Source organism: Falco punctatus (genome assembly GCF_963210335.1).
Source record: "Falco punctatus genome assembly, chromosome: 2".
Taxonomy (NCBI): domain Eukaryota; kingdom Metazoa; phylum Chordata; class Aves; order Falconiformes; family Falconidae; genus Falco; species Falco punctatus.
In genome coordinates this window covers 121,606,839-121,632,127 of record NC_137581.1, presented here as the reverse complement: position 1 = coordinate 121,632,127, position 25,289 = coordinate 121,606,839, and the positions used below count along the sequence as shown (strand labels likewise).

The 25,289-nt window shown below is 38.5% G+C and overlaps 2 protein-coding genes across 5 annotated transcripts in view; one reads left to right on the top strand and one right to left on the bottom strand.

Moving 5' to 3' along the window:
• The window catches only part of LOC308059094 (filamin A-interacting protein 1-like), a 154,814-nt gene extending 133,388 nt beyond the window's left edge, over positions 1-21,426 (top strand). The window contains exon 7 of one of the 2 annotated variants that reach the window (XM_080376016.1): positions 103-21,426. In XM_080376016.1, the coding sequence (XP_080232142.1) occupies positions 103-106 (4 nt within the window). In that variant the 3' untranslated portion in view covers positions 107-21,426. Of the gene's footprint in view, positions 1-99 lie in introns of both variants that reach the window. The other variant, XM_080376015.1, reaches the window with a different exon arrangement.
• Positions 1-25,289, bottom strand: part of CMSS1 (cms1 ribosomal small subunit homolog) — a gene marked incomplete at its 5' end in the record, with an annotated part of 239,809 nt that overhangs the window by 167,589 nt on the left and 46,931 nt on the right. The window lies entirely within an intron of this gene.

Below are 25,289 nucleotides of genomic sequence, written 5' to 3'. Positions count from 1 at the left end.
CACTAAAAATCAGAAATTTTTGTAGAGCTGTTTTTTGAGAGTTCAGCTGTGAAAACATGAGTAATTACTCCTCAATAACACCAGTGTCTACTCCATCAGCAGGTGAGGTAGGACAAATGCTTGATCACTGTTGCAGGATGACAGGTATGTTACATGACAGACAATACAAGGAAATATGCAAATATGTAAAGTTTCAACCAACATGAAACAGGTGAACCTTTCAGCATGTTTAAGGTGCTCAGTGTACACTATAGTATTTAAGCAACAATGTGAAATCAGGCATGCAGCCTTTGATGGCCAAAGAAAAACACACAACGAAAAGTAGGTGGTGTTTGGACAGACCACAGAAATACAGAGAGAAGCAGCAAAGGCAGATGATAATTTACAGAAAGCTTTGAAAATAACACCATAAAGCTTGTGTATCAGGATTGGCATAAAAAACATAATTCCAACATTATTTTTAAGTGTAACCTGAAAGCACCACAGCTTGTTTAAGCACAGTGTGAGGGTTTCAATACCAATTTTCAGATGAAGGATTAAGAAGAATTTCATGTCATTTACTGTCTTTAAAAAAGTCAGTTTAAACTGTGGCTTCTCTGAAACTGCAGTAAAACCGAATGCAGCCTAAGGGAAGGAAAAAAAAAAAAAAAAGAAAATATCGAAGAACAATTCCTATTCCCTCAACAGCTACTCCAGAAGACAGGAGAATATTGTCTCTGTTTCCTTTTGCTTAGGAACAGATGGAAATGTTTGGGTGTGAGAACATCAAGCCTATTCTAAACTCATATTATGCATAGATAATTATTCCTCTGTTTTGCCTGTGTAACATCATGTTCCACATTTTTGGCAGTGTTCACCCTTTGCACTACACCTCTCACCTCTCTCCTGCAGGTCTATCAGAGATAGCACATATGCTTCCCACCAAGTACACAGCTATAGTTATGGTTTGCAATTAAAGAGGGTGGGGAAAAAAAAAACCTCTTCTCAGTAAAACGTACACAGATGCAGGCCAGCACAGGCACACACAGAAAAGCACACATGATGTGCCCCCCACAAGGCACAGAACTGAATTTTTTCTCCTCTAAGAACTCTTTTTGTGAAACACCATCATATCAGGAACCAAAACCTAAGATGAAGGGAGGTTTTCATCTCGGCTGTCTTCTTCTCAAAAACTAAAGAGACACTCATCTCTCAGAGACAGAGCTAAACAACTACAAGTTGCTCAATGTGGCAAAGTGCTACATCAGACACATGCACTCACACAGTGTGAAAAGCTGCACAGAAGGAAAGACTAAGCACCTTTTTTTTTTTCTTATGAAAGCAGGGTAGACATGGGATTAAAACTCTCTTCCCTGCCCCACCTCCATATTCCCCCCAAGAAGACTGTAAAGCACTCACTCCTATTATCTGCAACATTTAGTCCATCTGCCTGGAAAAAGGTGGGGAGGGGAATGCTGAGGTGCCTAATGAGACCTTAGAGGATGTAATAATAGATTTCAGATTAAGTCTCAATTTTTGTATTTTCTTTGGAGGATGTATTTTATGTGGAAAACCTTAAGGGGGGGTGATGTCACATGTTGAGCTGATGCCAAAATGTTTGCCAAGTAATGTCGCCATCAAGATCTCCATGCAATTGCCTGCCATAACCAAAAAAAAAAAAAAAAAAAAAAAAAGAAAAAAACCAAAACCAAAAGAAAACCAAAAAAACCCACAACACAAACCAACCCAAAACCCCACACAACAAAAAACCCAAACCTCTCAGCAAGTTAAGGCACAGCTCCTTCCACATTTGCCTGCCAGACTAGACATTGAGAACACAGGCCCATATGCAGCAAAGTGACCTTTTCTTTCATTTTAAAAACTTTAGTCCAATTTAAATCCTCCCAGGATGCGAGTTTTGCATTTGGATTAAGAACAAACAGAACTCTGAAATTTGCATACATAAAGCAATGGCAAATGAATTTTTGCTTCCTCCCCCTCCAATGCAATTAAAAAAAATACTCAGAGAAACAGTAACTATTCATCAGTGAACTTTCTCCTTTTTTTCAGCCAGAAGCAGCATTCTCTTCTGACTGTGGAAGGTTATATAGCATTCCTAACAGTATTTCACTTCCAAAGCAAAATCCCGAAGTTCCATGCAATTAGTCAAAAAAGTATCTTGCTTTTATTAAAGAGCAAGGCTACAGTATATGCTAAAGATATCTTTGAAGAGTACAGACTACACAGAAGCCAAGGTACACGAATAATGCATGATTATGTGATCACAATGAAAAACCTTAGATGTTATGGGACAGTGAAGCACTGAAAACTAGTCTTGATAGCAAGAATAAAGGAACTATCAGTCAGATACAACATATGACTAAATATAATTTCAAGTAAGGCAGAGAAAAGCATTTCCTCTTTCTTACATATGTACTCAGGAAGAACAGAGCTGAAGAATACTTACGTGAAAATTACAGTGATGAACTAATTCATGAGATGATCATGTTCTACAAAAAATAGGCATCTCTCCGCATCTCTAGGGCCCTTCTGCTGCCTTACTCCCTCCATACATGATATTTCTCATTAGAAGAGTTGAAAAACATGTTTGGAGCATTCAAATTCTTAGCAGTCTTCACTGACTCAGTGAAAACTCCTCACTTTAATCAATCAAGAATCCTTTTGACTTCATAGTGAGGCAACAAGACTAAGTATGGCCTCAGCAGTTACACTGTCAGATCTAGGAGTTTAAGCTTATGACAGGACTAGTGACAGCTTTTAGATATGAGAACTGAATTAGCATTTAATTTTAACCCTTTAGGCATTTTAAAGTATTTTTCTTGTTGCCAGCCAAAACTAATCCCCCACAGTCCTGATGTAGGTAAGAGACAGATTAGTTGTCCGAACTGAAAAGAGTCTCAGTACTTTGCAACACTCACTTACCAGTCCAAGTTTGATAAAGTCATGATACTGTCATGGTATTTATTCATCTTTAGTCATATGTACTTTAAAGCATGGAGCCACTGACAAACCCCTATCAGATAAGAAACAGTTCTGTGGAGAAAAGGCGGCCCATGGGCGGTGACTGGATACGTCTTCCCTGCACTTCAGCATGAATTGTGTTCTGTGTGTATGCAGTCAGACACAAACATGAAAGACAAACTACATGTGCATGACTGCGTACTAAACTAAGTCTGCTAGAGGCCAGAAGGGAAAATTTTATTGTACTGCTGGAGCCTAAAGAAATAGCAGCACACAAACCCAGAGGAATGTAAAAAACCTCCAGAAGCTAGATACAGACTACCAGGTGCGGATGAAGAAGCATAGCATAAAAAACACGGAGCTTGTTTAGAAGCTCTTGCTTTTCACGGGGTTGGGGGATGGAAGGCAGGACTAGGAAGAATACTTACTTTAGATTCAAATACAGATTCCACTGTATCTTCCCGGAGGATGTACCTATTTGTCCAAATATATTTATCCACATTCTGTATTTTTGCCACACAATTAAATAATAAAAGCTGCTATTTTAGAAGACATCTTACAAAGTTAAAAAATTCAACTAGAAGGTTTTCCAGATATGCACAATCCCAGTTTGAAAACACAAGCCATTATGCATGCAAGTATTTACACATTACTCTCCACCACCCCAAAAAAAGAAAAATAGCAAAATTATTAGCATTTACAAAGCCCTTTTCCTCTGCAAATCTCAAGGAGTTTTAAATATGATGTAAACACAGTTATTCCCCATTTTCTGAATACTGAAAGGAAATAAAGGTATGAGTGGAAGAAACCAGCCACAGGTACATGAGAGTTAAATTGGAGGAAAGGAAGAAATCTCTCAATGTATAGATGTGTCCTCATCTTCAAACTTTCTATATACTATACAGACTCTCAACTATATAGAAAGGATAAAGCTTTACTATGAAGATACACCAGTTAAATAAGTGAATGGTGTCCAACAGGACAGGAAAAAATAGCAGTTTGCTATTTATATAAGCAATGTAAATAGTTTTTTTTTAAATGTAGACATGATAAATGTTGGTCACAGGAATTCAAATGTTAGCACAAAACTTTGCATGTTGGTATTGCAACAATTAATAAGATCTTAGTTTAAGGATCATCTACTAAAACAAGGTGTTTTTCTACAGGGAGGAAAGGCCATCATAACTTTTTCGTTTAGCACTGAAATCACACTCACAAAGGTGATACAGAGAACCTAGTCCAAAGAAGAAAACACAACTGTTTACATGTAAAGTAATCCTAACATTTCCTAAAAGGTACTTAATCCTTATGCTCTTAAGCAAGTGAAATAAACTAAGCCAGACAACCAAACTCTATCCCACAGTATCAGACACTTCTTACAACACCAAGTAAAAGGCATTTTCAGTGTTAAGATATAGAAGTTATTATTATACCCATCTGAGGAGTCAGCATTCACCAAGCATAAAAAAAATGGAAACTAAGCTGCAAATGTCTCACAGCTGGAGTCTTTCTCATCTAACAGAACACCACAAAACACCGTGCCTGTTGCTCCAGCTGCTGCCCCCCTCAAGATCAGTCAGTTAACACGACAACCTGCTGAGTGATACGGGTTAGAAGGGATCTCCAGAGGTATCCAGCACAATCTGCTGAGTACAGGGCTAACTTCACATCGGATCAGGTTGCTCAGACCCTTGTCCAAATGACTACCGAAGATCCCCAAGGGACAGCGATTCTGCTGGCTGCCTGACTCCTGATGCCATGTTTGCCATCCTCAACGGGAGACCCTTCCCCCAGTTTCACTGTAGGCATCATTCTGGTCTGGCTTCTGCTGCATGCTCAGCTGAAACTGCTCTCATTAAAGGCTCCATAACTTCACTTCTGGCAAACCTCAGAACTTAATGCATCTTCACTGTCTCTGATCTTTTGGCTGCCTTGGACACACATGAGCTTTCAGTGCTTCCTCGCTGTCTTACCTACACAAGAGTTTCTGCAACTCCAGCTGGACTCATTTCTCTAAGTGTTTCCAGAGTGTACTCAGAGTTGCAAACTCCATCCATAGACCCCACAGGTCTTATTCTTATAGTCTTTTCCTCATCCATTCACTCTCTGTGCTTCTCCTCACAGAAACTCAAAGCCAGCCATCACCTCTATGATGATAACTCAAGTCACTCCAACCACCACCACTGCCAACCTCACCATTTGTAAGCAACCTCCTATCATCCCCCAATCCATGAGACCGGAAGGGAACTTAAGTCTTTTATCCCCCTGTCTGTGGCTTCATCCTTAAGGTTCTCGAAGACCTCAATTTTTAACACTGGGGTACCAAAGTCATACTGCTTGTCACTCAGCCTGTCATAATGAGACCCATTTTCTACCTGAGCCTTTCTACATTTCAGTTTCACAAGTTCTTCTTCATAGCACCTCCAAGAAAATAAAAAATTAAAACAACCAACTAAACAAAAACTCCACAAACAAACCAAACAATTTTTTGTCCATCCAAATAACTAAATTTTGCAGGCCCTCGCTTAAAAATATATTTTTTTATAATTTCCACATTTAATATTTCACCCCTCTACGTCTCCTCACTGGATGCACTCTTAGTACTGCATTAGGGCTACGTATTTCCTCTTGTGTACCTTTATAGTACACTCCTACCTTCTCATGCAATGTTATTACATGAACTAAATGCCACACTAAAAATGTATGAGAATTAAATCAAACTATGTTATAGTATTGCTCAGGTATTGAGTAGGTAAGAAGTGTGATTTCACAAAACTGAGCACTCCAGGTTAAGCGGTTTCTCAGGGGTTTTTTAAAAGCTTCAGATGAAAGTAAGTGCTACGCAATAGGTCAAGTGAGCAATGCTTCAACACTGGGACAGAGCGTCAAGAAGAGAAGGAACCATCTCAACTAAAAGGTGAATTGGACTAGAACGTTGTCAGCTTTCACATTGCTGTACTTTAATTCTGACACATTCACACATTGGAATAACAATAAGTTGTGTGCCCAGCTCTGGAAAATTCAATATTCTGTAACAGTGAGTATAATTAGTATTTGCTGTTTTTTTTAATGAAGCCATTTAAATATTATAAGAAGCAGGATCTTATCTCTACAGAAAGCTACAGTAAAAATAAACAGTCAACTTCTTTATTCTACATGTGTTACCAGCAGTTTTTAATTTCATGCACACTGAACTATTGTTGTAGATTGCATTGTACTCAAATGCAATCATTTCCTTTTAGCTTTCTGGCAATGAGTTATATATATTATATATGCCTGAGACTATGTCTTGCAAGTTGTGAAATGGATACCAGATCTCTGTACATTTGACCTTTTTCACTGGTATCTAGTATTCTGTAGGTGAATAAGAGAGACCCACCACAAGCAAAACATCAGCATTGCAATTCTATGCTACAGCCCGATGGAACAGTCCCACTAATAACACCACTGAGGCACGAAGACAGACTCAAGGAAGTGATGTACACAGATTAGTTACCTCATGCTTATACATGAAAAACTATATACCATCGCACTACATAACTTTCAACAGATGTTGCAAAATCAAACCCTTGTCAAAATTCAAGGATTCAAAGGTTTCCACAACAGTTTCTGTGCATGATGGAAGGTTAAAATACTTTATCTTAAAGCAAATAAATTAATAGAATCTGAGCTAACAAAGGGATTAAAAAAAACCTAAACCTGTTAAATAACATCACATTATGTTCATTCATAAGATTAAGAATAAATACAAATCAGAAACAGGGGTTTCACCTCAGTGTTAATCCAAATAAGAAATTCTCTACATGCATGGTACAATTCTAAACTATTCCTCCTGCTGTAATCAGCAAGCAGAAGCAAGATCTAGGTGATACCATTTCTCATGCAACTCCACTGACGCTGGTGGAACGACAAGACAGAACTGAGGGTCACATTTAATTTTTTTAAGTTCTGAGCACATAAGATGTCTGTTCACTGCTTTAGGCTCACCGTCATGTTCACCAACCAATACTACCATTGCATATTTTGAGGCTGGGGAGGACACCATGAGAGTCAATTGATGTTCTCCTACACTGCTATCCTCTCTTGCCTCGTGAGTGGGGAAAGCGATGGTCATTGCCATACGTCCTCCTTGCAAAAGGGCAGCAATTCTGCTGAAAGGGATGATCATGGAAAACTGCCCTGGTAGTAGCTTTGGCCAGCACTTTCAACCGTAGTGTCAGGGCTCAAAGGGAAAGATGATCTTTCTAAGATGGCAAGTCCGTGAATATTTACGGCACTTGTAAATCAACACCAACTCCATATACTAGGCCTGGAACCTAACCAGTGCCCAGCACGGATGATGAAGCACTGGCCAAATATGCTCATGGTGAGGCGCTGCCCTCAGTAATGGGGCACACGCTCTAGTCAACGATTTGCATTTCCAAATAAGACTTGAGTGCACCACTCAATGAGCAGCGCAGCACTGCATAACTAATCTAATCATACGCAACAATAGAAGTGGATGACTGCACCAAGACCTGTGACCAAAAAAAGACACAGTGCACTTTGATTCGTTTCAGGGTGGGGCTGTGAGAGAGGGAGAAACTGGCACAGAGTTTTGTAACTGGAGTTTTAAAAGAAAACACAAAATATCAGACAGACAGACAAATCTATAAATCATTCTCTGAGATACAAAGTTTGACACTACCATAATTTTCCAGAACAAACCATTGCTATGGGAAAAGTTAACACTCCTGTTTGCGTGTGGAGGAGAAGAAATCTCTATTTTTCTCATGGCATAAAAATTTAAGTGACTTATATAAGCTATAATTAGTTTCATATCTTAAGAACAGGCAAGAGAAAAAATGGCCATGAGAATGGAGCACGCAGGTCATACATCAGCTCCCAAGGCCTACAGTCTGAACTCACAACCAGGTTTCCCACGGCATACTGTGAGCTTCAGGGCATTTATGCCCAGGTACAAAGTCTCTCAGCATTATATACAACACATGAAAGAAGGATACATGGGAGACTGAAGCAGTTTAAGAAAAATGTCACAGCCTTAGTCTCTGTCCTAAGAGAGTAATTTTAAACAGAGAATAAACAAGAAAATCAGTAGCACTAAATCTGTTCAGAACAGAGATTAATGGAAAAATGTTAAAAATAAATACCAAAACCTTCCTGCATGATAATTCTTATTTTCATGCAAGTACATTGGGGTTTTGTTTCTTTATCCTGAAAAGCATACTGTATAACCTTTCAGGAAAACACTGCATACTTGGACAAGGTAACACACACCATTATTGAGTGTCTGAAGACCAAAGTGTGAACGCATTGAAAAAATGTTTCAATATTTGAACCTTTCTGCTAAGAAGATTGGGAAAAAGCCACAAAATATGTATAAATTCAGACAGAAACTAAGAAGTCAGAAGGGACATGTGAACTTTCATTTATAAATTTCTGTTTCCAACTTGGGGCAGAGGGCAGCCAGCCAGATGGATGGCTCAGAGTAGTAAATGGGAATAATAGGAAGTAGAAGAAAAAAACATTAGATGCTCTACTCTCATCCCTGGCAACAGAGGGTTGTTCTCCAAACATACTGTCACCAATTTTACTTCCCATTTTGAATGTCCAAAATACAGAAAGGTCTCAACCCCTGTAGAACCAGTCTATAAAAGTTGCATTGTCATAAATAAAATTATACCTTTCTAGTCTTTCATTAGTTCATTCTCCTTAAAAACTCAATATAGCCCTTCCTGATAGGATTGTTACTCTACTGAAAGGTATCTAGATACTGTGCTAACACTGAAAAAGAACCCTAAGGCACCCACTTTGGTCACAGACTCAGGCCCAGCTGAGATGCATAGCATATAAAACCGTAAGACGAAAGTACGAGTGGGCTGCAGCAAGGTAAGGACGATTCTGAACGGAGAACTGCCCGCTCCCCTTCCATGGCAGGTCTCCACTGTGCACTCCTTGCTATAAAAACCCGACAGCAGCCCCTGCAAGGTGCAATCTGAAGGAACTCTGAAGACTGAGCAGGCAGGCAGACTTAACCAGTCCTTTCACTCTCCCACTGAAAAGTTTGTGCTGGGGAACAAACTGGTAAAAGCTAGAGTTTGTACAGACATACTGACAACAGCAGGCTCCAGCACTAAAGGCTCTCAAACTGTCACTTCATCACCAAAAGCTTAATTTTCAAGCAGAAAAAACCCTCAAACAGTTGTGATGGGGTCATTGTAATCAGGCTACTGAAAGGGGAGAGAAGTATTTTGCCATAGAAAAGTTTTATTCCCCCCAAAACCAGAAATTAAAAGTGCCAAAGAGACAATAACACCGAAAATACCCAGACAGCTAACTGATCTATGTCTGCCAAATCTGGCCTGGCATCAGTCACCCTCTCCCAGACTCTACCTTTGCCAAGAGTGCTGGAGAAGTGGTGAAACTCACTGAATCCAGAAACACGGTTTTGTCTTCAAATGTGCATATGAGCTTGACAAGATACACCTCGCACAGGTCTGCTCTAATTCTCTGCCCAAGACCCTCTTAGCAGCTTCAGCAGAGACAGCAGCAGGTTATGGCACTGCGAAGGAAAATGACTACAACTGCTCTGTGGAACAATGCCTCACTTGCCAATACCTTTTGAGTTACACATTTTGCTTGAAATTATGAAAGCTCATTAAAAATGTGCAACTTGAACACAGCACTTCAGTTTTAAAACCAGAGTCTTGTCTCTTACACAGTAGTGGGAAATTCATTAGTCTCCATACTTTGATTCACAGTATCTTCAAGTCACTGGGGAATGAGACATGCCCCATCGACATTATCAGGGTACAGGTAACAAAACTGTTTTTCTTGAACTGTCCTTCCATTCCAGTCAGTCATAATTGTTACCATTTCACTTGTACTTCCTTACGTGCTATGCTAGCCTCCTTCCTCCTCATAATCTGGAAAAAAAACTGAGCAAAACCAGACAACCCTGTGGAAAAGGAAATAAAACCTAGCAGAAATGGAGATCATGCACCCTCCTCTCCCTTCAATTTGATTTGTATGCTAAGAATTTTAGGGTTATCAGATTTTTTTTAGCACTGTAAACCTTATTATGATGTACAAAATTATGACTACTAAAATGACTTTTAGGAAAGCTCAGATCCTGCAACTTGCATTTAAGTCATCAGGAAATTGGGACATCGTTTATTCAAATGTTTAGGCAAGATTTCACATGTTTCTCATTTGAAAATTTTATCTTGCATCCAGCTGGGGAGCTGAGAACCAGGACACACTCCCTGAAATCCTAGAATTCTCCCTTTTTTTCAATGGTCTTGCCAGCTAAACTCTGGATGTCTTTGTGTTCTGTCAGACAGGAGAATGAGTCAGTCTGTCCCTAACTGGCCTTCTAAAAAGGAAACTGAGAAGTTTGATGACATATTTGGATAAACACACTCACTGGATAAAGTTGCTTAACTTTTTATATCTCTAAGTTTGCTATAAACCTTTAAAATCCTTATAGACTAGATTTAAGTATAGCCAATAAAAACTACAGATTATAAATAAACTTAATGAAAACCACCACATTAAAACTCAAAGGACCTTGTAAACATGCTCATCAAAGCTTCACCATTGTAATAGCACCATATCCATAAATCCACGTTATTAATTGCTAATCATCCACAACTCTTATTGAAGTATCAGCCCTATACAGATCATCTTTGGTTCAAAACCAGTTTTCTCATGGTCTCTGAACACAATGCAACAGCCAACACTGTAGCTCTGACTGAAGAAGCAACGAATAAACCCAGTTTATACAGTTCAACTCTTTTGAAAAGACAGTAAGGACTATTATCATCTGTGCATACTTTAGGTCTCCCTGAGTGTAGTATTTGGCCTAGCAGTAAAGTATGATTGAAACATACAGTACTGAACCTATAGAAGGGCACGAATACTAAGCTGATTTAGCTTCCTAGGCCCTCAGTTTACCAAAGGGTAAGGAGGTTTAAAATACCATTTTGGAAAGCATCATTTTTTGCAACAGTGAACATCCAACAGCACAATGTGTAACTCAACAGAGTTTTATTAAAGGAATGTACGTTACAGATTCAAGATCCTGACCTCTATGAATCCCCATCTTCCTTAGCTCTGTATTAACTTCAGATGCAAAGAAAGAAAAGAAGGCATTCCAATGCAAAGAAAGAGAAGCAGGCATTCCAAACAGAGCTTTTACTAGTTGCATAAAATAAAACATTTATTTCACATGATTTATAGATCAGACTGTTTTCCATACATGCTTATAAGCATCTTCAAATTTTAAGATTACTCTAGTCTAAATTTCTTGGCTGTAACTTATCTTAAAATGGAGCTGATTTCATGTAATTTCAGATTTCACTGCCAGCATTTCATTAACGCTTACGTATGCAAAGATCTTAGTCTCAGTATACACAACCTCGCCCTTGGGTATCCTGATTATTAAATGCAAAGGTAGTTGGGTTTATGATACCCAGGAGGCACCCACAGCATTTCTTGGAGAAAATTGAGACCAAGAGGTTCACAAAAACACAACAACATACAAAGTAATCTGTAAAGTCCTTGGAGACAAAATTAGTTTTTTTAGCCATCTGACTACAAGACTCTCCATGGCTACATCTTTGAAACGGTCCTAGTACCAAAGCCCAGGTTCAGGCAGTGAAGTAGCATTTCAGTAAGTAGTTGAGAAAACTATGCAGGAAGAAAGGGTTCAGTTCTATTATACTGCGGAAAGACTTTTGGAATAGGATGCACAGACTCTACCTAAAATAAAACAAAAATAGGCTGCTGGTACTTAAGTTTAAAATGAAGATGAAAACTGTTTTAACTTTGCAGAAAGTTGGCAGGTGCAAAGGCATGCACAGTTCAGGATGACACGTCAATTAGGGATGCAATCATTAAAATTCTGTATACTTGGAAATAAAGCATTAAAGCAGTTAATGAAGTTTGACAGGAAATAGCAAAGCTCTGTCTAACCAAACAGCCTTTCAAAAGACAGCCAGAGAACAAGGGTGCAAGGGCTCCTCTACAAATGCAAGTTCAAGAATCCAGCACAAAAACCAGACTGTCTAGTTTTAAATATGGACATGGGCAGAATGTGTTTCTCAAAGTGTGTGAGAAGAAAACATCAGAGTAATATGCTTACACTATTGATAAAGTATTTAAATCAGAATGAGAGAACTAATTATGCTGATGTAGGAGCTGTACAGCTGTAACAAAAAAAGGAAAGCAGGAAAGTGGGGAGTGTGAAATAAGAGAAATGTATTTCAGTCTGGAAAGCATATCCAGACTTTCTGTGAGCTGAGGCTCATACATAAAGAGATAATCATGTACATGCTAGAGTATGACCATCAATCCAAAATAATGACACTTCCCACATAGCAATGAGAGGTAGAAAGGGGGATCTGCAGTTATTTTTACATGCTAAATAAACATCACACGCAAGTGTAACAGAGAATAGCTATTTAAATACTCTACTTTCTGTAAAGCATCTAAACATAAATTTCAATAGTAGGAGCAAGTTATTGGGTTTGTTCCTACTAAAGTCATGAACTAGTCCACACTGTAAATACTGAAAAGCCGGAGATGAGCAAGTTCTCAAATTCAGCCTGTTTAAGGTAAGAGGGAAGAAAACAAAACCCAACTATTCTATCTAGCTTTCAGTGAGATAAACACAGAAAGGCAATGGAAACTTAATTAAACGGAGCATCTATAAGAGTATATCCCTTGAAGGCACCACAAACAATTTAACACCACCGACAAAGCAGATTCCACGTAAATTTGTACCAGCAAACTGAAAGCAACCAAAATCCTCTCCCCAAAGCCAACTAAGGGATTTAACAATAGATTAAAATAAATGAAGTATAAAGACATCTTAAAAGGGAAACATGCAAACAAAGATAACATACAAGAAACAGAAATGCTAGTATGTTAAAATCCACCCATCAAAATTGGGAAGCCTTCATCCTACTCGAAGTGGAGAACACGTAATTGCTCTGGACATCCTTCTCCTCTGAACACTAAGGCATAAAATTAATTTAGTTCATTTGCAAGAACCTTAGGGTTTTCTTCATTGGTATTTTTCCCTGACAGCATTGGATTCCACTGTTTGAGAAGTCAAGGAAGTTTTCACATTGCACACTCTTTACGGAAAATGAGTCTGAGAAGCCACCTGAAGTTGAACTGATAATAGAAAAAGCTTTAAGTCAAATTTGTACAACACAAAGCAACAAGCTTACTAGCACCTTACCAGAACTAAATGGTGTTCAGGTGCTCTAAAAGAACTTGCATGAGAAGGTGATTAACTATTAGCCAGTGGTTAATTCTTTCCTTAAAAAAAGCCAGAGAAATGGGAGGCAGCACTAGTTTTTATCAAGAGATTCTATGAATAACTCAAGCTGAACTCAAGACCAATTCATTTTGATTCACTAACTAATTAGAAGAAACTATAGTAAAGAACTGGCAGATATCAGGCAAACACTAAATACTCCAGCCAGTTAAGAGAAAAGCAGAATCACGTGCCAAGACTGCTCTCCTTCCCCATCTGTCCTTAAACTGAGTAATGCTTTGCCCTTCTATCCTCCTGTTAATCCTGGTATCTGCACTGAAGCCAGACTAACTGAGCTCGCAGCAGTTCATTTACCTTTTTCCCAGCATAAGTATGTTTTTCATGCACTTTGACATGCACAAAAACAAAAGTCAAGGGTCTAACTAGTTACTTACAATTGTTTGAAACAGATGTTTACAAAGGCCAAGTTTTAATTGAGTTTCTTATCGCTGTGCGTCTATCCATCACCATCCCATTTTCTCATCCTCAGCTAATTTCTAATGAAATGCAAGAAAGTAGGAAAGATGTCTAAACCATGAAATGCCTACAGGGTTCTTGAGAACTGGTATCTTTTAGCGTCCAGGATAATAAGCAAGAGTCCAGTTTGACTGCAATAAAAGTACATAGCAGAAAACCTTTGTGTTCATCCTAACAAATGGGAAAGGCTAGTAACAGGCACATCACCAGACACTAAAAAAAAAATCCAGACATGAAACAAACATCCATAATTCAACTTGTTTCACTAAAACAGCTTTTTGCCTTAGCAATTAATACTGTTTTTACAAACCTTACGGAAACAGCTACCTGTCCTTACTGCACTCAAATGAAGAAGTAAAATCAGAATCTTGATTTGCTATTGCAAAAGCTGAATAGCTGGATAGTTGTAGAACATCACAATCTTCACTTTTTCCTTCTTTTCTTTCTAAAAATCAAAGAATGGCATTATAGGAACCCATGCATAAGTCTCCTGAAAATATCTATAAAGAAATACTTAGTCAAATTTTCAAGAAATAAGTACTAGTATGTGGGGTCAAAGTTTCAAAAGAGCTCAACATGCAGCCTTCACTCTCTTAGAGAACTGCAGCCAGAGTTCCCAATGCATTCAGGCATGGAGCAGTTCATAACAGGAACGGGGATAGTAATGAAGATGCTGAGCTCACTGGAACAGTTAGGCTTTTAAAAAGTATTCCTCATAAAGCAGAGCTCTCCCACCTCCAAGAAGAGAGGGAGAGGCTGCCTTTTGGGTTTTTTTATATGTAAGAAAAATACTAAAGATACCTTCAGTTACATTTATTTTTTGAAAAGCTGGAGAGAATATATCACAAGTCCTCTTCAGTTGAATCCACAAAAAAATGAGAGAAGGCAAAACATATATAGCGTTAATGTTTGAGACACTGAAATATATTCAAGAATTAGGACACAGGAGTACTTAGATGCCAATACAAGATGACCCTGAGACTACAGACGCAGAAAAAAACCCAACACCCTGAACCATTTGAACACCACTCCACTGTCTTGTAAGCATCCAGACCTCTACCTTAGCTCCTTAAGAAACTTCTCATATTATCTTGTTTGTTCAGCTGTTACAATGACAGCAGATAAGTGAAAAGCTGATGATTTTCTGTGTAACACTGAAGAAGTTCCTTACTTAACACAAACTCCTCACTTACCTCGAGCATAAAATGGAATGATGACAAAACAACGTAAGTCATTAGTGGTGCCAAGTCTTACTCACTCTCATTGCATTCAGGACAAATACACAAGATGAGTACATACAACTATGCGCTGCAGTTCATAAAGCATATACTAAGCACACATTCCTACGAAAGCACCATGCATTGGTTTCTTTTTTTTAAAAGGAAGTTCATTCTATTTGCTCCATCTGTCCTCAGATACTTCAGTCCTTGTTATTAAAATAATTTAATTTCATTTACATTTTTGGTTCTCGTCATTAGCTTTATAAAGAGTACTTAATTTTGCAGTAATTATGGCACAACATGTATTCTTTTGGTTGCAGGCCGAAAAGAATCCTAACCTTCATTTTCTCTTCAGATAATGTTTCTGTTTCCCCATTGTTAAAGAAGGTATCCAAACTACCTTATAATAGCTATGTTGCCTCAATCTTTTAGTAAGCTTACTTAACATGGAGCAAATTTTGCCCTCCTAGCACTCACGTTCCCCTCTCTTTCAACTGTAGGTGTAAAGTTATGTTCAGAAACAAAAGGTAAAACTTTCTTCCATGTTTGACATAGAAGGTGTGATTCAGTTTATAGATTAAGACATTATAAGTGACTGCTCAGATGCCTCCACGGTGAGGCACGCACCTAAGCTCCCAGTGCTGTCCGTGGCAACGGACTCGTGACAACTCCACTCAAGTGACTAAAGATAGATGTCTCCACATGGACTAAAATCCCACTCCAAAGGTGATAATTTGTAGATAACTCAGCTACAGTCACTGCTCCTTTCTGTAAGCTCTCTTTGAATAAGCAATTTGAAAGACAAATTTTTACAGGGCTGTTTACACCACTTACAGCACAACCATTTGCAGCATGGGTTCTTGTACTTCCCCTTCATCTGCCCCTGTTGGCTGCTGACTCTGACCCAGCTTAACTGTTTCACGTCTACTGCATCTGCCCATTGAGATTCCTCACCATTCTACTTGTTTACAGAATCAGACTTTACGTTTCAGTTCTTGAGGAAACACCCTTTTGGAAGAAAATTCATTCAGCAGATGGACACCTCTCCCCCCAAAAAAGCATACAGTAAAACCCCAGAAATAGGTGGAAATTACAAATTTTATAGAAGCCCACAAACTCCCATTCTGCACTTTGAGTTTAGAGCAAGTGGAACATGATGAACAGATAGGCAATGTATGGTGGAAGTTTTGTCAGTTCTTAGAAGGATATGCTTGGTAGTAAAATATAAAATGGTTAGAAAATTGGTGCAAAACTCACATGGTTAAAAAAATGTGAGAAAGAAGAAAAGTTCTCAGATTACTGCTGTCTTTTCTTATTATTCAAGTTAGGAGACCTCCATATATCAGCAAAGGAAAGGTAAAAAATATATAACGACATTTTCATGAGAAGTGGGAGAAAATACAATCATTATTTGATTTCTAACTGTTTGGCTATGTTTACAGTTACAAAATGTGTTTACATTAAGAAACTGAGCTGTGTTTGAATGTTTACTATATAAAAACTCCGAGTTGAGAAGCTAGCAGAATAAACTGTATTATCAGTGCCAGTGTAAATCACAGGTTTCGTTTGCCATAGCCCTCTGCAATGAGCGGCTGGCCAAGAGCCAAATGAAAGTGAGTAATTTAAAGCACTCCATCAGTTACATTCTGAGACATTTTGTTTAGTATTTAATAAGCTCTCCAGGGATGGAGAAATTACTAAAGCACATTGTTTTGACCTGAGCTAAAATGATCTTCTCTCTTCACCATATTTTTGGGATTTTGACATGAATGTATTAGATGTACATAGGCCCATATATATACACATATGCATGCATATATACATGCTCATATTTTTGCGCCTATGTATGTTAAGATACATTTTATTTGATAAGTTTTGCACATCTGATGTTCTTTATTGCATTCCATCTTTGAACTGAAGTGTTTGTATTCAGTAAAATTTCTGTACATATTTATACATTCACTCATCTACTCTCTGCAGGATTTCTTGTTTCATACATTAAGAGAGGACACAATCAAATGCATCATGCACAATGCATCACAAGCGGAGACTGAAGGCTCTTCAGGAGCTGCTCTTTAGTTTATCTCACATTATCAAGAAAGACAGCCTCTATTAACATAAAAACATAGTAACACTAAACCTAAAACTGCTTATCCCTTGCAAAGAGTACAAGAAAGTTTGACCTGCTGTTTCTCATAAAAAATATCTTTTAAGAATCTGTTCTGTGATTTTGCCATTTTTCTTCTTTCCCAAGCAAACTAGATTAGATTTGGCTAAGCTTTATGCTCATAGATTGTCTTCTGTTTGGCAGCATCAACAAAAACCACAAAGGATTACACATAGAAAAGTTTATGCTACACTCCCCACCACTGGTTTGTGGGTTTTTTCCTGCTGCAACACTTTGAACTGCTGCAGGTTACTGAAGTGAGTAAAAAATGGCACAGCTTGAAACTTTACACTTTGGCTGTTTGATAAACAGGAGATCTTACTCAAGCACAACCAAAAAAAAATTCACCTCCAAGGATATCTGTCAAATAAGAAAAGCTGCAGCCTCATAAAATGAGTTGCACACAGCAATGTGTTGAATTTCTCTCAAAAACAAAAGTACATTTTGCAGCCCTTTCTTCATTTTCTTTAGTAACATTCTGAAAAGGCCAGAAAAATCTCTATCTGCAATAAACTAGGAAATACTAAAGTGAACTTTACTAAACTTAGTTTAGGCCATCTTCTTATTCTCTACTGCCAAGTCACTATGAAATGGCAGTGGCTGTTATTCATGCCCTAAATACATATAAACAAATATAAAAAAGTGAAATTAGAATGTTTTGGATTCCTGGAACAGGAAGGGAGCAAAGGGAATGGAGTTTGCAATGCCTGTTCCTGGGCAGGGGAAAGAATCAACCAGAAATGTAAAATTCCTGATCTGGTGACCATAATATCAAAAGGTGAGTTTAGGTTTCAGTTACTGTCATCCATTTACATTGTTGAAACATTGTTGAAACAGTTAATTCATTCGTCTACAATAAAGCTATTTTTATGCACTTTAATTTCTCCACACTAACTAGCTAGCATCCTAGGAGTTTACATCTTTTAAAAACATGCAAGCATTCTGCTAAAAAGGAAACTGCATAAATTAGCATTAGAAGACACTCTAGACCTTAAAAACCTAATATTTACATAGGACCTTTACTCTAATCATGTTGCATCCTCCTCTTAGAATATTTACAAACTGCAAATTATGATTTGCAGTAAAGCCCCAAAAGCATTAGATTTGTTGTCTCTTTAGTTTATCCAGACAGCCCTTTAGACTGTGCAGTTCTTAATCATGTCTAGGCAAAATTTCAACATAGAAAAGCATCTAAAACAGCAGCAGCAATCCGGGCAGGGTGGGGAAGTAAACAAGAAAACTGATCCTCATGACCCAGGGAAGAAACTCATCCTAGTACAGCAAATCAACACAACCTATATTAAATCCTGAAAAAACAACTACAATTACTCTGGCTGATGGAATTTAAAGAATTCTATATTTTTAAGAACTTGATATCTACCCCTGTTAGAAGTCTCAGCTGAGAGAACATCTCATCTTCTCAGCATTAGAAAAGGTAGGTTGAACCCAAACATGACTGTGATATTCAAACCAAAGTCACTTTATAACTGTCCTCAAAATGGCTCATACCCACTGCTGTGTAACAGCCCAGGTATGACAGACAGCAGGAAGGTCAACACTGATTACTCATGCCACGGTTTTTAGAACCAGCTGCATCGTTGATGGTCATCCTTACAATATGTTAGATCTTTAGACATTTTCCTGTGTCTTGCAGAAAGATGCATCAAGTGAACTAAGAACAAAAATAAGGTTTTGTTAATGAAGGTTGGGAGAGATGCATAAAGATATTGCTCCCTTTCAAATTCTGGGCAGCAAATTTAATGGGATTTCAGATCCGCAGGTCTGTAAGTGAAGCAGACAGCTACACCTCTGATCAACGCCCCACAATTTTAGTGCTGAGAAGTCAAAGGTAAACCAAGATCTCCCAATCTCCTGATGGCAAAACAGACAATACAAGTTAAATCCAGGAAGAAGATACCATTTTTGTCAGCACCACTAGCTCAGTTTAGAAATAAAGCAGTCTGCTGAAAACAGCATCAGATGGATCTTAATTCAGAGCATGGAAAACAGCAAGCCTCTTTCCCCCACCCCAACATACAACTCTTGCAACAAATACCCAAACCAGCTCCTGAATTCATTCTAAGGACACACTTGGCCAAAATTTTCTGCAAAACAACGTATTCACAAACTTGAACACGAGCATCACTCCACTGATACTTGAACAGACTGTCTATCTGAATTCTCTACAAAGTAGGCAGAAATTGGGCATGTTTTCAGAAGTCAGAGCTACACACCTGCATGAAGCTTCTTTAAAAGCTCCAAAGACATGTTTTAAGCAGCCAATAGGTCACACAAAAGAGCAACTGGTCATACGGCCACCAATTGGCAGATCTCCTGGTGAGAACAAGTTCCTGAAGCTCTGCTGATCTAGCGAAGGATTTGTCACTATTAGGAACACACAAGATTCCTGGTGGCATAAAAGCACAGCCTTCAGCCTTCAGTCAGGGAGCAGCAGCAGCTGGCCCTCACCCAGCTTTCACTATATGGGGATTGAAATAACACAAAGCAGCAAGAGTTACAGCTGGACACAAAAGAAGGGGGGGGGGGGGGGGAGGAGTTCACGTGTGCTGAAAAGTTTGTTGGCACTACCCAAGAAATGACTGCCTGCGCTCCCTACCCAGCAGGCAGCCCGCCAATCATGACACACAGACTTGCTGCAACCCTGTTGCTTACAAAGGCTGTACAAACCACTTGCAGTTTCTCATGCTATAAAAACGTTGCATCTTGTAACTACAGGTTCCTGGTGCTGGAATACATTGGTGTAAGAGGGGTGCACCAAGTCTCTTCTGCCACCTGACAGTGGATACTAGTTGCTAAGTTTTAACCAACACACTGAAGCAAAAAGCTCTATTTCAGACAGGACAAACATTTGTCAAATCAAACACACAGCATTTTATGCTGGTGTGATGGCCAATTCAAGGAAAAATCATATCGGCTGAAAGAAAGCTTTATAATACAAAATATAGTCACTCCTTATTGATTACTCACTCTGAAACTCAAACAGAACAGCAGATGGACCAAATTTCTTTAAATGCACTCTATAAAATTGATTCATAATTAGGAGGCTGGGCCCCACAACAAGGATACAAGTCCTTGTCCCTTCTGACCTGCATCACTCTAGATCACACATAATTAGTTACAGGATTCTGTGCACATGGAAGTGATTCCACCACAGTCAACTTACTATAAAAAAAAAAAACCTATGGGACAAATGAATGCATTTACACTTCAGTAAAATAAGACACACAGAAGCTACCAAATAGAGTATATGTAATAATTTTCCTGAAATGTCTTTTTTCCTCCAAAACAAGTAGTACATTATGTTCTTTAAAAACAAAAAGGAAAAAAACAGGTCCCTCACCCCATATTTATAAGAAGGAAAAAACCCAAACAACCCTAACCAGCTTCACAGATTCCTGCAAATTCCAGATGCATTTTCCTGGCTTTTTACTCACACAGGTGACAACCAAAATAACATAAATAGGCTTCCTTTCATAACATTTGTTTTCATTCCTTTTGCTGACAATATTTGTGATATCATTTACTCTGGTAAAGAAACCACCTCAGATTTCTCAAGTTTTCAGAGCATTAGTTGTTAACACAGAACACTAATTATTGAGGGTATTAAAAAAAACCAACACCCTAAAGGTGGCTTTTTATTTATTTTTAGAAGTTTAACACTGCATACTTTCTGAATTTAAGTAAGACTGGTAAAGCATCTGCCCTCCTTCTCCCTAAAACAGGCTACATTTGCTGGCATAATGCAACCAACTTGTAAACGAGTATTTCTTTATAATCTCACATCGGACTTACCACCTAAGTATTAAATCACTAGACCCTAAAATCCCAGAGCCAGAAGAGGTCAGAGAGGAAAGCAAACAAAATTCAAACATCGTATAGTCAGTTTTCCTTCTCCAAGCAAGGACTGAGATCCCCACCGAGTCCAGGCTACACCATGGCCCACCAGCCGCTGAGTTACAGTTCTCGAAGGGCCCAGCACTCTTCTGAGGACAGGCTGTACTTCTGAAGGCAAGCATGGTAGGAGACGTTCTCCATGTTCCAATAGAAGGAATACAGACTGGTTTCCTCCTAAACATTTATTGAGACCACATCCTCTGGACTGAGGAGTTTTCGGATGCAGGCCAAAGTTCCTAAACACACATTTTGTATCTCAACAGAAGACTTAATAGGACCAGGTTTGATTTTTACCTTCCAACTACACTCTCACTTGAAATTGATTATTTAAGTCAAGGCACAAAATAAACCGAGGAAATCTACCCATGTTTTCTCCACATCACAGTTTGAGAGACTGCATTTTGCTTACAATTATGCACAAATGTGTGTGCAGGGTAGAAATGCTTCTTTGACCAGAGTTAGCAGGTTATTTCAGCATGTATTTCACACTGGAAACGTGATTTTGGATGATGCCTGCTTCCAGGACAGCTAGTCTTTTCATTAAGCAGTAAATCTTAAGTTGCGTTAAGCGATAAACATTCTTGCTAACTTAATAGGGCAAAAAAAAATCCACGAAACTGAATATTAAAATACAGTAGGCTTTCAATTTTTCCTCTTTTAAAATGAGAATATGAATGAAGGCAGATCTGTGTTTTTGCATCCAGATTTTTCCCTCTATTCCTTGGCAGAGAGGAACCTCACACATCACCTTCCACTCCCTCAGAGAGCTCTTTGGACAGACATTATGAAGGAACTACAAGATACGAGCTACATAAAGAAAAGCTGAATAAATGGAACATACATTTTTGTCTTTAAATAAATCAGTCCCTCAGAAGTTAAGTGTACCAATTATGTGGCTAACGTTAGGGCAACAAATTTTCCCTTGCCCTCCTATTGCCATATGCCTGTCATTTTTTTTCCCTACAGTTTCCACTCACTGTTTCAAACATATGTTGCCACTTATGTGCCAAGAAAGGAATCTCTGAATTACCCCCTTCATGTATGATGAAATGGCAGACTGAATGGAGCCAGAGAGAGCACCATTAGCAGTTATTCACACTTCTGTTTTCTCTTAACTTCCTCTTCTCCGAAGTTTATTCCTCCTATGCAAGGGGATGTAGAACTATAAAGCCATCCATGACTCATGCTGCAAAATATATAGCTGCACCCATGTACTAAAGAAGCATTTTTTAAAATTTTTTTAACGGCCACCTTAAATAAACTTTTTCTCCTTTCAGTTTCCAGATGGAGGATTCTTTTGTGAATCGCTTACCCAAGCATCAACACTGGTGATCCAACATTCTTTTCTTGTAAACTCACTGCTCAGTTTACCAGTGGTTTGCAGCCTCTCTCCCTGCAACTCCTGCTTCCCAGGGTCAGCCTGGGTGCACACTTCACAGTTCCATAGCAGTGGGCCTCAAAAAACATCTGTAACACTACCCTTGCTCTTCTTCTTCTGCTGCTCAGGAGAAGACCAAGAAAAGATAAAGTCCTGCACACAATTCTTCAAACGGGGTGTGTGTGTGTATGGGGGGGGGGGGGGGGGGGGTGTGTGTTTAAAAAAAAAAAAAAAATCAGTAAATTGTGAATGGAGGGAAAAAACAGGATGCACAAACAAACAAAACGGCAATTCAGTTTGGTGACTTACAATTCCCACAGTGCCAAGGCACCCATGCTCCTGAGGGCAGTTCTTCTGGCCCCCTGAAAATCCAGCTGAGTAATAGTCCATTAGGATACAATACATTCATTACTCTAACAACCGAGTAGGAAAAAAGCTATCCAACTAAATGGATGCCAGCAGCTATCTTTCAACCTTGCTAACATTAAACAGGGGTAACAGGAAGGTAGTCCATCAAGAATTATTTTTTTAAAACAAGTTAAAAATAACCAAGTATTTCCAGGAGTCACTCAATGACAAATACAGTGCAAAAGTAGATGTGTTGGACAGTTACAAGAAAGACAAGAAAAATTACCAAAAAATGTATTTGTCATTAAATAAGAAGTGTTATTAAACTCAAATGAACTCAAAACTAATACCATCAGCGTTTTCTTCACTGACACTCTTGCACTGATTATCACCATCAAAATTGCCATGGGGTACCACTTTTTTTTTTTTTTCTGGGGGGGAGGCAGTTTGTGTGGAGTTTGTGGTTTTTTTTAAGGGGAGGACATACAGATAGAAGCTTTCAAAGCCAAAAAAACCCACAAACCACCATATATTCAATGCCAGAAAAATTACTTAAATTGCATAATCAGAGGTCAAAGAAACACCTTTTGCCTCCATTTAAATTCTCAATACCACAATAAAACCAATAAAGATGCACAGCCTGAAGCCTGGTATTACTTTTTATTTTGTAAGGATGTTGTTAATTACCTAAAGGCATGGGTTCACACTAAGAATAGAAACTATCCAACACATCTTACTTTTACCCTGTGTTTTGTTATTGAGTGACACTCTTCCTAGACATGCTTGGTTAATTTTACATGTTTTTTAAACATGACTGTCATCCTAGGGTCTTATGTTTGTTACTTCCAAGGTATGCTACGAAACCAAGAAATTCATGTAGAATAATGCTTTTCCTCAGTTCTCAGAGTAGTGGCCCCGAAGTGAAGTGATGCTATGTTGTTCTTATTCTTCTTCAGTGCTAAAAATTTCTGCCCTTACTGATACTAACCTCATCTTTTCTGCAAGTTAACAAGAAATTATCACATTTCTTGATAAACAGAAACAATTAGAACATAGCTCAAACTCTCATATTTATGCTGATTCAGAAGTGAAAATGGTAGAAATCCTCCACCACTTACTTCCATCATTAATATGAACAAAAAGGGCCTCACAACACACGAAGCTGTTTTTCAATTGCAACTTTCTTCAGAAAGCATATGAAGAAAAGGAACAGTCAGCAGAGTAAAGCAGCAAGTACTGGGTCCCATAAAGTTTCAAATGACTCACTGTTAGTGAGGGGATGCAAAAGTTATTTGGTCCTTTTGCTGAAAAAGGAATATTCAGGCTTAAGTCAGAGAGGCCAAAAGGCAGGAAAGTCACATGGCAAGCTCCACTGCCAAAGGACAGAAATCCCACCAGCTGATGTTCTTCTACCAGTATCGGGGGAGTGGAGAAATCAATCTCATTTCCCTAATCTCATTTGCTTAAACATACATCAGTAACATGTATATTTAGCTCTCCAAATTAACAAATAATCTTTTGTCCCAATGTCTGCTCCACAACTGGTACAAACATCACCTGGAAACTGAAACAGAAAGATGCCTACATGAGTAACTGTCAGGGAGAAAATGGCACACATGCGCAGCCCAAACCTTTCTGAACAGAACTGCTGATAACTAAAGCAAGTTGGTAGGATACTAAACACCACCTATTGCTCATCCAATGGATAAAAGCTGGAACTTGCATTCATTTTATTTCATCAAAAAATTTAATATTAACTATATTAATTAAGCCTAATGAGTACTCATCCATGCTCTGTCCTGTGGATGAAAGCGGGGAAAAAAAGGTGCAAAAAAAAGCCTAAGAACCACACTGCCTGCTGTGGACAGATAAATATATAATGAAGTTTTAAGTAAGTCTTTGCAGTGCTTGCCTTCCTTTCCATTTGAAGATCTTCAGTATTACATGCACTTATGCCCCAGTTGTCCACAGTATCTTGTTTCAAGATTTGATGGGAGCACTGACCATCTGGAACTAATATGGAAAAGAACTGGGGGATTCTATGAAATGACCACATGAAATTTATTATTTCTGAGGATACACTGAGATAGGCACATTAACAAAAAAGTTGCCAACAAGTTACCACTCCTCTGCAAATATATCTCTAAAGCAAAGTCAATACTGATGGATGAGACACACTGGTGCCTAATTAACTCTGGGAGCAGGGCAAGAGGGAAAAGAGAAGCAAAATCCATGTATTTGGGTTCAGTCAGTCTTTTGACTGAAAAACACCTTCCAGTCCAAAAAAAGTACACAAACCCAAAGGCTGACTACCGGTTTTAATTTGAAAGTTTGGTGTCATTTTACCCTGAAGGCACACATAAACACTATGTTAAGACAACGCAGTAAATTGCCTGAGATTATCATAACATAAAGCCCTAGCTTTTAAGTGTTGGGTTTTTTTTATTTTGGTGGGCTTTGGGTTTTTTTCTTTTTCTAATGTGGTCTCATTTCCCA